This window comes from Candoia aspera, chromosome 6 (genome assembly GCF_035149785.1).
Source record: "Candoia aspera isolate rCanAsp1 chromosome 6, rCanAsp1.hap2, whole genome shotgun sequence".
Lineage (NCBI taxonomy): Eukaryota > Metazoa > Chordata > Lepidosauria > Squamata > Boidae > Candoia > Candoia aspera.
This window is the reverse complement of record NC_086158.1, coordinates 43094240-43107831: the sequence shown is the minus strand read 5'-3', so window position 1 is coordinate 43107831 and position 13592 is coordinate 43094240. Positions and strand designations below refer to the sequence as shown.

General features: G+C 38.1%; 1 protein-coding gene across 1 annotated transcript in view; it reads right to left on the bottom strand.

The window, feature by feature from the left end:
- KIF1A (kinesin family member 1A) overlaps positions 1–13592 on the bottom strand; it is a 115264-nt gene that overhangs the window by 40422 nt on the left and 61250 nt on the right. Inside the window, exons 19-27 of the mRNA XM_063306893.1 lie at positions 12899–13005; positions 11130–11213; positions 10614–10794; positions 10214–10286; positions 9615–9708; positions 7113–7261; positions 6520–6698; positions 5282–5419; positions 3771–4022 (exon numbers count right to left, since the gene is read on the bottom strand). Coding sequence (XP_063162963.1) covers positions 3771–4022; positions 5282–5419; positions 6520–6698; positions 7113–7261; positions 9615–9708; positions 10214–10286; positions 10614–10794; positions 11130–11213; positions 12899–13005 — 1257 coding nt within the window. The remainder of the gene's footprint in view (positions 1–3770; positions 4023–5281; positions 5420–6519; positions 6699–7112; positions 7262–9614; positions 9709–10213; positions 10287–10613; positions 10795–11129; positions 11214–12898; positions 13006–13592) is intronic.

The following is a 13592-nucleotide window of genomic DNA, read 5'->3' as shown; positions in this document are numbered from 1 at the left end:
TGAAAAAGGAATCAAATGCACATTACAACTAGAATAGGTTTTACACTAATGTTACAGGTCAATATTTCATGCATGAAAATGCCCTAAGACCTCTCCTTGAAATTGATTAGAATAATTTGGAAGTAGGAAAACTACATATTAGATTTTCACTTGGTATCATGCCATCATACACAGAGACAAAAGCAGGCATTTGTCATACTGATGGATTGATTATTCAGTGCCTTCTGTTCCAGATTTTTTCCTTAATTTATTAAAATCACCATGTTCAATTTTGTCACATTCTAAGTCCTGGATATAATGGAGATCAGGGGGTATAAATGCATCTAATGGTTCTGTAAGGAATAAAGGTGAGAAATTATGATTCTATAAGATAGTCAACAAGCATTATATAGGAGTACTATATCATGATTACTAGGATATAGTTGCAAGACTGTGATCACTTAAATCAATTATATCAACCTGATCTCCTTTTAGATTATTATATTTTATTACTTTAACTATTCACTTCTTAGGAATGAATAGGAAGCAACCAATTAAAGATTGGTAGTTGCAACCGTATTAAAATAGGCAATAAATGAACCAGATGAAACATTCCTTAATAAACATCATGACAATCTTATCTGTGGTACCTGACAGGCATTGTAGAAGTATTATGGGCCAATATAAAATGTCACATAGGAATTGTGCTTCCCATTGATGGTAAAACAATGCTTCAGCACTAACAGCTATCCTGTTCTCCTGGCATGATATGGAGTGGCTAAGCTATTGATATTTGATGAATACATATCAAGCTAAGTTTAACTTATGAATTATTCTGTTCAACATGTTTTCATTGCTGTGAAAAGTACACATATACTAACATGAGGTGATGTTTTTCTCTAGGTTTTGTAAAATATCTAATTTTACAAACCTAATGCATGTCAATGAGACCTGGAAGTATGATTTTCCCTCCCATTTACATGGCAATTGTCCAATCTTCAGGTGACTCCTTACTATTCTGAAAAGTTCCCATTCAAATGTTTAATTTTTTAATTAAAATTAACCATTTTATTTTAAATTTTGTGACATATATCATCAAGTTGCCTCAACTAATCAACAGAAGCTTGTGCTTGGAAGGATTATCACAAATAGCACAGTATCTGTTTTCATGAGAAGAGAACATTCTTAAAGATCACAAAGAATTATCATCCCATCCAGTCCTTCTGCAGCATGATGTGTATTTTTATATTGCACCTGTTCTGATATGGGATGGTTTGATATTGGATAGTTCATCTATTACAGTACCATTGTGAAGCAGGCCAGAAATAATTAAACCAAAGAAAATGTTTCAAAGGCTGAAATGTCCTTTTATATAACTGTTCAAAGTGAAGGAAAGAAGATAAGGAGATGGAGAGGGTGAGGGGAGGAAGCAGTAAGAAGAGGAAAGCAGAAAAGGGAAGAAGAAGACGAAGGAGAAGGAGGTGGTGGTGGTAGAGGGTTGAATAAAGGAAGGCAGAAAAGAGAGGCTGTGTGTCATTAAAGGAACAGAGTTGCTAACCACAAGATTGGTGAGGTGCAAAGATGGCATGCTCAGACCAAAGAAAAGCCTTTCAAAAGAAGACAAAAGTGAAATAACCATCCCCCCCAATTTTGCTTAAGCTTTGGAGATAGAGCCAGCAGCTAAAAATAAATAAATAAGGAAAAATAAAAAAATCAAAGACAAAGATCCAATCAAAGCACACTTCACGAGAAATGTGAACGGCACAGCTGCTGCATGGGAGGAGTTAATTTTGTCTGACTCAAAAGACCCCCAAGAACAGTTCACGGGATTGGGGGAAGAGGGTATTCCCTCATTGAGCTATTTGGAAGTTTGGCCTGTTTGTTGATTTAAAATCTCAAATCCCCCAAGAGGAGAAAAAAAAAAAAAGGGAAGAAGCCAGCTCTTTCGGTCTGAGACTGCAGGACTCTTCCCCCGAATCCCTCTCTGCCTTTTGTAAGCCCCCTTTGCTCCCTTGCTTACTCCCATTTTCCTAAATGCTACTTAACAGAGGAAACTAGAAGTCAAGGTTTCCTGCCTGAACTAGGATGGCCAGATGCAAGACATTCAGAACTCCTACAGATCTCTGTATGCATAACAAGCCACGATGATATCAAAATACATGCATCATGACATCATCATGCAAATGACATAACTATCTAATGACTTCATGATGTCTGATACAAGTGCATAAGTCACATCATTTGTTTGATGATGTCATGATGCATGTGTTTGGCCCCCCATGCCCACACTGATAACAGTTATACAGAAAAAGGACTTTCAGGGGCTGAAATAGTCTCTTCTACTCAACCGTTAAAAGCACAGCCGCTCTGTCCTTTTTCAGATTTGGTCTCTTGTTCCGAATACCAAAGAAAAAACATTATATTAATCCAAGATTCCAACTGAGTTTAGTATCAACTAACTCTAACCCTTCTACAAGCTTATTCCAATAGACCCATGAAGGGCAGGGTAATGAGACAAATGAGTAATGAGTGTTGTGTAATGAGACAAAAATGGTTTGTTTGAGCTGTGCAAATAGATAAGGATATTGCAAAAAGCCCAGCCAATATTTTGGCAGACAATAAGGCTGGGTTCACATATTGTATTACACCATGATTTGTTTTAATTGTGGTTTCTTGAATAAGCTGCGATGGTTTTAGGAAAGCTAAATAAAGTACATTGTGGCTTGGCCACAATGTGTGAATCCTGCTGAAGATTGATTTCTAGGATTATACTTCCTCAGTGCTTCAGACCATACATTAATTACTAGAACAGGGCAATTTTCTCTTTCCAAGCAAAGATGATGATGCCATGGATGTCACAGCTGGGGTACAGAGGGATAAATGATGATACATGTATCATGACATCATCACACAAATGATGTAACTTGCAAACTTGCATTAAGCATTATTACATAATTGTGACATGGTGTTATGATGCATGTGCCATCATTCTGACATCATTGTGGCTTGTTATGGCTATGCTGAATAGTGTATTGGGGGATTTATAATAATCAAAGTCAGTTTTATTGTCCTAAAGCAGCAAGGACAAAGTTTTCCAGTGCGCATATGAAAATAGTAACTGATCCATTTCGCTTTCTAAGAATAACTGTTTCTGCAAACTGCAATGTGGCAGGAATTCTCCTTCAGCATTCTAAGTTTCTAAATCCCAGATACACTTTAATCATTTTCTGCTCAGTAATCCTTTATTTCAGAATTACCTGTTAGTACATCTGTACCTCCTGCCCCAAGTCAATGGACAACTATATTAAATCCACGATACTACTTTTTTGTGGATATCCTACCATATATAAATTAATATACATTTTAAAATTCTATTGACCAGCTTAATTAAGAAAAAACAAAGAATCTTCTTTTAGTGCTGGTTTCTAGGAAATTATCCTCAGTTTTGAAACTATGAGATTAAAACTGTGAGCTCCATAGGATCTGGCAATGTATGCATATATGAATATACACAGGCACCCTCTAGAAATGCACAATTGCAGAAGTGTGGGTGTTGCCAGCATGTTATGTCACCTCCATTTACAGATGCTTTGCCTTCTGTCCTGTGTCAACTCACTGGGCAGACAGTCTTCTTTGCAACTACTCATCCACTTGGGGAGGGGTGGGGCAGGGGGCTTTCCCCTGGAATGTCTTTTGGCTCCCCAGCCCCTGTGTGCTTGACATGGGAAAGCAGGTCTCTTATGCGAAAGAGCTAGTTCCTTCCCAGCATGCTCTCCTAAGACCTCACCAACCTTCCTACTAAACTGAACAGGGGGGAGCGGTCGTAAAATGGATCCTGGCCATCATACAGCGGGTACTCCGGAAAGATGTCTTCCTCCAGGTCCTCCTCCTCCTCCTCCTCCTTCCCCACGTGCTGCTCGTCAGCAGGCTCGGTGATGTCGGAGTCAGGGTTCGAGAAGGTGGGGGAGGGGGTGAGATCAGCCATGCGCTCGCTCATGCATGTGTTGAAAATAGGAGAGCTGTTGCAGCCAGAGATATCTGAACTAAGGTTAGTACAACAAGATAGGAGACAGGTTAACACCAGCTATTCCAAACATACGCACACGTGTACACAGAGAGAGAGAGAGAGACTAGGCTTGCTTTGCCTCTTCTTTTAAATCAAGCAGAAGAATTAATAAGGAAGGAGATGAAAAAAACAACAACTTCCCAGATCAAACACATCTAACAAAAGAGCCACAAATGCCATCAGCTGAAAATTGTGAAGATTTGATACATGGGATAAAACCTTTCCTGGTCTCCATTTCATCAAACATTTAAGTTTATAAAATAGGATTCTTCTGAGATTTTGGTAAGGGGAACATGGCCATTATGAATCCTCCCAAAGGAATGGATTGCATCTTAAATGCACTTGATTTTGTTAAAATTTATAGCTAAACCCTTTCTACCTGGACTCCAACCAACTCTCAGCTGATGGTATCACATTTTTTCTCTAATAGTTGCATGTGAAGCACATGAGAACACACAATATATACTAGGCAGTATATAGGCAAATATCACACTCCATACATCACACACACACACCCCTACGTAAATGTGCAAAATTCTACAGCAGAGTTTCTGAGCTACTTCTCACCCTACGTTTTTTTTGTTTTTGTTTTTGGTTGTTACTGTTGTCATCTAGGAGCACCAAACTCACTTCTAGCTATCCAAGAGGATCTACATGGTAATAAGGTATAAAATGGTTGTCATATTCCCATCACAACTAATTGTGATGGTTTTCACAACTCAGAAGTCATAATCAACAAGCAGGAAGTCCTAATGATGGGCTACAACTTGGCTTGTATGAGCTAAACTACACGGAATTGGGGAGTGAGAAGGGCATCATGCTTGATCACAGAGAGTACAGGCCATAACCATCTTGCTGTAGAAAATTTCAATTCTCAGTGCTGATGTGGAGACAGAGTACATACTCTGGACTCCATGCATTGGACATCAGGCATAGGCGTATGTGGTGTGGGTACATGTGCAGATCATATTTAAAAGGCTCTGCATTGATAATAAATTAATGGACAATTCACTCCAACATGGAATGGAGGATGTTGATCTGATTTCCTATCAAGTGTGAGATGTGATCTGAACATCTTGATTTGTGATCTAAAGTGTAACACAATCATTGTTCCTTAGTGGAAGGAGAGTTTGTGTTGCACACCAGTTGCTTCTGCCTACCTATGGATTAATTTCTTCCTTTGGGCCTTATTGGTTTTGCTTTATATTTTTTGACAAAGATTACCAAAACTCTCACCTGCCAACCAGCCTGAACCATGGAAAGCGATCATAAAAGGGGTCTCCGCCTGTCACCACGTTATCACAGTCTTCAATAACACTGGAGGGCACTTCAGCTGCCCGATCATACATCTCCCGCATCAGGTCCAACCTCTGCCTGCAGTGGTGGAAAGAATAGATTTTCTGTCAAAACAGTAACTGAGAAAGTATCCCCCAACCAGTTTATCTATGCATGCCACTATTCTACTTGCATGTACTAAGAATTTGGTATAGAGACTTGTTCTGCCCACTGAGACACACTGAATCCATGTTCTCAAGTCAAGTAAATAAAAACTTCTTCAAGCAATGGAAAGCAGCTGGGGAAAGGACCTATCTTTTCAGAGTTGGACCTATACCCATACATCAGCCTGTTCAGAACTGGTAGATACACAAATTCTGGTGCTTGCATAAAAAAAGCTTCCCTTACATTGAAAGGAGCCTAAGTTTACAGGAATGGCCTATTTTTGTAAATTTAGAGCAGGAAATTAGATTGCTGTCAGATTTTATGTATACATTGCTGTTCTTATATATGCAGAAATAAAAAATTTCCTCAAACTCTGAGGATGTTTCAATTTATAATAAGACACTATCTTTGTAGATTTGAGGACTGTAGCCACTGAAGTCATCACTATCTACTGATATATAACTGCTTTGGTATGCTTAAAAATAAAATGCCCACAAGCATGGAAGGGAATTATAGTGAGGACCAATGGCCATTAATCTCTGTTTCTATACCAGTGAATACATATTTTGGCATGCATAGAAATCAGATTTTGGCCCATGTGATGAATTTGTCAAGATGTGGATTGATCAATGGCATGTCAAGATCAACCTGTCTTTGACATAAGTAAAAAGGAGCACGGGAGGTCTCTGCAACTGATCAAATAACATCATGGATTAAGATGGCCATCTTGCACCAAGGACTGCTTGGGTGATTCTGTATGCTCACATATCTATAAAACACAATTCGCATAACCAAGTTCAACCCTCTTGTCCAAATCACAGTCCACTGAATTGGCCGTTTTAACAGGCAGTCAAATGATCTAGCATAGCAATTTAACTCATATTCCTTTGACTTAGGAACTCTTGTTGTATTTTAAAATAAGAGAATTCATTATGCTGCCAGTAATAATCTCATGCCATATTTTTCCTACATGATTCAAAACTACCTCCTTCAGCCAGCTGGTAGCCATCTTGGCTTTAACAGCTTACACCTACCTGAGTTTCTCCAGAGTCCAGTAATGGGTTGCTCCATTCTTCTGGTCCTGCACCTCTACTGCCACAATGGTCCTTGGGAAAGGACGTTTCTCACGGTCTCTGGCAGCATCTGGAGGAAGCAGGTCTGGAGGCAGAGGTGAGTATAGGGTGTCTGTGAGGAGTACAAACTGAAACTGAACCTGGAAGTGAATTAGAAGTGTTGCTGATTAGTATTGCTTCATTCACAAAGGCAGACACATTTTTCTTATTCTGTATTTGTCTGGGTACAGAAAAGATGGTACTTAGATTTAGCAGAAGGCTTTGGGGGGCTCTTCCCATTACTGAAGCCCCACCACCTGATGTTATCAGATGATGAGGTGGGAAGAATCCACTCCTTGGACCAGATTTATTTTCCAAACTGTTTTGTAAAAACAGACCAGTTTTTCTGGAAGGAAGGAAGGAAGGAAGGAAGGAAGGAAGGAAGGAAGGAAGGAAGGAAGGAAGGAAGGAAGGAAGGAAGGAAGGAAGGAAGGAAGGAAGGAAGGAAGGAAGGAAGGAAGGAAGGAAGGAAGGAAGGAAGTTCGTATTTATTTTCTAAGACAAGAACTGTTCACCTTTTTCTTCAGTTCCACACTGATCGCATTGGCCTCTTTCAAGAAAATTGCATTGCCCCACAATAGGTCTCGAAGAGATGTAAACTGATACCATTTCCACTTCCTAAAGGCCCAGAGTGCCAGCTCAAACTCCCGCTCTGTCCACTGAACTGATAAGATAAACAAAACAAAACATAACAAAACACCTCTACAGGTTCAACCACTTTGAAGCACAAGGCCTTGCCTATATTCCCCAATCTTCTCATGACATTATATAAAACACATGAATCTTCATAGATCAATTTGACAAGGTGATACTTGTGGGGAGCCCTTCTCCTGGGAGAGTATGCAGAATCAGAAGACAGCTTGTCACTTAAGATACCTCAGCACAAAATGAATAAGAACAGTTAGGATATGGCAGTGGTGGCTTCCATTTATTGGAGGTGTTCAGGCTGAGGCTGAAGGGTTGCCTGTTACGAAGTTCAATTTAAATTCCTGCACTACGTTGGACTGAATGGCCTAAATTCCCTCTTCTAAATCATGTCTTCTGTGAATTATTCACTGCTTGGTCAATTTTCTAATGAAGTAGAGCACAGCTCTTTCCTTTAAAAAACTTTTAAAATAGTACAATTAATTTTTCTTTTAAAACCTTGGTTATTAGTTTGTAACACAGTATACAAACTAAATAGCAATAAATCTTATTACTATTGTATAAACACCACATGCTTTTAAAAAGAAACCTAATCTGTTATAGGAAATAGTTATATTGAAGAAAAGAAAAGAGAAACCTTAATCTACCTAGGGGAAAAAGAAAAACAAACAAATGAAATAGCCTCTTAAAAATTTCATATCAAAATTACATCTAATTCTAAATATAGATATCAATATTCTTATTTCAACTGCTCTCTCTCTCTTACAATTATGTAACTTTCTTCTAGTTCATATTTTCAATTCAATTTCTTAACAATGAATTAAAGCTAAACTACACTTAATCATATTGTCCAGTTTTGCCTCTCATTCAGTTCAAAGCTAATTCAAAGAGTTAGAGTTGACAAATTTGGTTAAGCCAATTTCTAGTGTCTGGGATACAAGCATTTTTCCATTAGTAGATACAGGTAATTACATTTTTCACATCACTCCAAGGTCAATATAACCCAAATTCTTCATGAATGAAAAGATTCCAGATTTTTGGACCTTTAACATCTTTAACCCTTAATATGAATATTAACATCTTTAACCCTTAACTGCCTTCCAAGAATATTTTTCATCAAAATGCTAATATCTAACCAATAAGGACACCCATATGTACCTGAGTATGTATTCCATCTCCAGTATAGAAAGAATGAGAGCCAACCTTTTCTAAACATCTTTGAGGGGTCCAATAAACCCTAAAGATTATGCTTTGCTAAATTAAATGAGTTTTTTAGGTCATAAGAAATATGACCTAATTTTCCTTAAAACATGAAGTCATTGGTTGGGTAATGTAAGACATGCCAATTCTACATTCCAAATTTCTTGTATTTTGTCAACATTGATTTTTTAAAAATATGTTTGGCAATAATGAATTGTTGGTTTAGTTTCAATGAAAGCCTTCTCTAACACAATGCCTTTGGAGTTTCAGAGACTGCAAGGGTCTCAAGGCTAAACCATAATAAGTGTTTCAACTTTATGTAATTATTTTTTTATTTATTTAACCTTTCTAGGTAAGTTATATTGGTCCAATTTTTCATGAGAGGAAAAATCAAGTATAAATTTTCTATCCAATAAAGCCCCAATATGTCTAACCATCATCAAAGCTGAAAAGATAACCAAATCCCTTCTGTAATTTGGACCAAAACCTTGCTAAGCTTTTAAGAATGCTAAATAATGACTCTTGAGCCACAATGGTACATAAATAATATTGTTCCTGTTCCAATACATGATTGAGGTTAACAAATAAGTCCAGGGATAACTTTCTAATGAAGCAGAGGCTAGATATTTCCTCTCTGTTGTTTCTCTGAAGAATACCAAAGGCTGCCTGTTCATTCACTAGGGCATCTGTAGCTGAACACAATATTGTAGAGTCCTTGGTGCTCTCTGGGCTTGGTTGTTTGGTTGCAGATGTTTCATTACCCAACTAGATAACATTATCAGTGCTAGTGAGTGTGGGGTTTGCTCCCTGTTTATATACAGTAGGTTGCCCTGCCAATGTTGGTAGGGGTGTGGTTTTTCTCCTTGGTAGTTCCTTGATTAGGGTATTGTTTTCTGTTTGATTGTTTGTCTGGTGTTAATCCTGCTTATCTGGGTGTTGGCTGCTGGAGGGGATGTGTCCTGGTCTTTTTGTTCCATTTTTAGCTTTTTGTTGTCAACACTGATGATGTTACCCAGCTGGGTAATGAAACATTTGCAAGCAAACAACCAAGCTCAGAGAGCACCAAAGATTCCACAGTTCATCCCTGAGCTACATATATTCTCTTCTATTGAATACAATATTGCTGCATGAGAAGCTGCCTACAGCAGATTATTTATTTCCCTGAAGCTCACCTTCATCCTCAGGTTCCTCCTCTTCCTCATTAGCTTCAGTGTAGTATCTTGAATCCATTTGCTTCTGTAAAGCCTCTAATTTACTCTCGTAATCCTAAAAGGACAACAGAAAAACAGTCAAGAATTTATTGTGTTCTCTTCATTTACTGCATTTTGAATGCTTTTAAAACTGGGAAATGATGCTACTCCAAGTAGTAAATTCTTTAATAGTTGGCTCTTCAGTTTAATGGTCTACAAAACTGTATGTTAAACAGGTTCATGAGAATCTGGTGACTGTCTTTTGATAAACATGACTGGTGAAACAGTAAGAATTTTTTTTATAAGAAATATGAAGTTAACATATACTAGTCATTATTTCTCTTGCAAATGAGCTAGGAATGAATAGACAATACTTCTAGTCCATGCTAGGTTCATATATTTAATCATAAATTCATTTATCAAATTTCTGCAATTCAAAAAAAAAAAAGCACAAACATTTGCATCTACATTCTTTGCATGTGCCACTCTGAACACAGTTTTGAACTGCATTTTGAATACAATTTGTATGATGAGACAAACATCAAAAAATCAGGAAACTGCACAATCAAAGGAGTGCTTACAAGTCTTTGTTGTTCCAGAAGGTAATTAGCCTCTTCTCTTTCCTTTCGGTATTGATCTTCTAGTTCCTGAAGCCTACATAGAAAACACAAATGAAAAAATGACAGTACAGAATCAACAATCACAGACAACCACCACTTTCCATAGCCCTTTCATTTTCCCCACCCCATTTGGACACATATATAGGCAAAGGACTGATGGCTTTCCAGATGGGCAGGGCCTCTCTGGGAGTCTCTGATGGAGATCTTTCCCATTACCTGTTCTTTGGCCCTGTTCCTTGGACATGATGGGAATTAAACCTGGAAACTTCTACATGAAAAGTATTTGACCTACCATTTAGCCAGGGACCTCTTAATTCTCCATTGTAGTTCCTGAGTTCTTTCAAACTTTCTTCTTACTCACCTCTGTTCCATTTCCTGCTTCATATCAATGCCTTGTTTCTCTAGCAGTTCTCTCTGGGCAAAAGCCCAGTCCACTGGTTCAGCAGGAGTCTCTGCACAAGGAGTTCGTTCCCGCTCTTGCCGTGCCTGCTCTGGATGGTTAAATCGAAATACATGGCTTTTCCCCATGATGATGCGATTTCCTATAGAAAGAGTGCAGGCAAATTTAGCAGGGATGCACATGCGGTTAGATTTCAAAATCTATTCAATTCAATACTAAGCTGATATAATAGCTATCTGTTACAGAGCTCTACCAGACATTCACATGCATATAAGATGCAAGTTATGTAACTTGAATGCAGTTCATGGTCAACCACCAGTACATTTAGGATGACACAATCTTTCCTTCAAAGAATAATTCTTATGAATCTGTCCTGGTCTGGCAAGCAGTCAATCTGTTGCAAGGCTCCTGTTGAAGCACTTGGTCTTTCTGCTAAGGATCCACTGCTCAATTTGTTCTCTTAGAAAGTGAAGCTACCTGATCTTAAGATACTGGGTTCTGTTACTTTCTTTCCATTGACATAGGTATCTGCACCTTCACAAGGTTCCAGGGTCACAACAGCTGTAAAAAAAAAATACAAATAGAATTCAGACAGTGAAAACCATAGAAGATGTACTATGAAATAGGTACATACTGTAGTTATCCTCCAAATGTGAACTTAATAAACTAGCCATCTCCATCCCTAAGAAATATGAGGGGGTAAAGGATAGTTAATAGTAATTTAACCATGTTGTTATGGATCACATAGTATCAACTACAAAAACTGGTAGTTGAGACTCCTCACAACTATCTCATGCAGATGCCCTTCAGTCTCAAAAAGTTAGAATAAATTTGCACCAAGTGAAGCTGATAATTACTTATGTATTGATTATTACTAAGTATCTACATGCCTGCCTGCACTGTGTATAAAGCTGTTTCTGAACTTTTGAAAAATTGGTTTCTTCCCTTAGTATATTTCCAAATATTTTATCCAAAATCATGAGCTAGTTCATTCAATGGCTGGTTTTAAACATTGTGCTAAAAATATTTAGGTTACTATAACACATAAGCCCAATAATTGTAGTTTGTAAATTATGGTTATAACAGTACTGTCTGTTAGGCTATCATGGCTTGTTAAAAACCATGGTTAAAACAATGTGTGAATATAGTATTAGTGAGTACATAGATGGGATGTGCTTATACATCCTTATTCCTCTTCTTCAATCCTTATGTGATGAGCACCAAGGTCTGAAGATGTCTGTGCACATTTGACTTAACTTAGAAACCAGCTAAGTCAGGTTCCCAGGTACAGGATGGCTTCTAAATGCATTCATCCAAATGTTCTTTAACCTTAAGCATCTTCAAATTTTCACACTCCACATGCAGTGTTCTGCAGAGAAGTCCATAGAGGGGAACCTGGGGACATGGTTGTGTTTTAGCAAATGGCCAATTAGGGCTCAAATATTAATATGAGCACATTTTAAAAATAAGCTAAACAGATACATAGGACAGTTCAACAATATAAGATCAAGTGGTCCTCAGAATTATTTGTTCAGAATAGACAATGTAAAAATGACTAGGAAAAAAATAAGAGAAATATCAATTTTTAATTCTAAGACCATTTTCTGTTTCTTCATTTGCCTTGGAAAGTTATTTGCATTAGTTAGAACATCTCCAGAAAAATCTTCAGGTGAATTTCTTGCAGTTTCCAATGCTTCATGATAGGGTGCCACTATGAGATATGGAAAGCTAGAATGTACTGTATGGGTGAAATTCTGTACTGTGAGAGAATTGTGACTACTCCATGGAGGATAACCAGGATGACACAACTGAGAAAAAAGAGACAGCACCTTCCAGTCTGGATGCTTTATTATATACCTATCTATCCCAACCGAGTGCTTTCCGAATGCATGTAAACAATCTGTGTCCATACCTATGTTGACTGGGGATTTGGGGAACTCTAATCCAGATACAGCTAGAAGCCATAAGGTTGAGGAACTCCACTATAGTACTTCATTTTGAAAGGCTTTAAGGATTTAAAAGGAAAAAGATGTTTTGGAGCACATGTGAGTGCACAACTTGCACCTATTGTCTACACCTTAAACCAGACACATCTTTTCCCAGGTTCATGCTCAAGCTGCAGAAGACAACTGCATGGTCCCAGGAAGAGTTGCAGCTTCTTTAAGGAATAGCCAATGGGCTGCTGCACAACCCCACCAGATAAGGAAGAACATCTGGAAATGTGGAGTTTTTCCATATAGGGATACCTTCACTGCCAGATTTAGTGTCACTTCTGAATATGCAGTGCTCTTCTTTGATGAAGTGGCCACTGAGTACAATGTCCTGCCTCCTCTCACCATCTTCTCGACCAACCCTGTTGAAGATACAACTCAATTATTCAGGGACCAGTGATCCACAACTTTAAGGCATTCTCAACAGCTCATTCACTGCAAACAGTCTGTTAGGTACTCGTAACAAGCAGGTAGCAAAGTTCAGAGAACATTATTGTAAACAACAGTATAATATACTTGTTCTTATTTCACTGCATTACTTGGTCAGTTTGCTTGTAGCCAAATTAAAAGCAATGATTATGATATAGGAAGCCCTGAATAGCTGAGTCCAACTTCTCTTGATGGCCATATAAGAGCTTCCCTGTCCATTAAGATTTAAAAAATTAGTGGTTGAAACTGTCTGAGATTTCACCTCTGCACTATTTTACAAATGTCAAGATCAGGACCAATTCTGTGGTTATATCAAAGCTCTGAAAAGTCACTGCCTACAGATATGCTCTGCTTTCTCAGTCTGTCCAATCTCCTATTAAGAGTTGAGACTACAGATGGCTGATTCTTACACTAGGCCCCATCGTAGAATCTCTACAACCACTTATGGTAATCATCAGAAGTACTTGCAACTTTATTTGGCCTTCCCATTATGTTTCCCTTCATGTAACAGATTAACTAC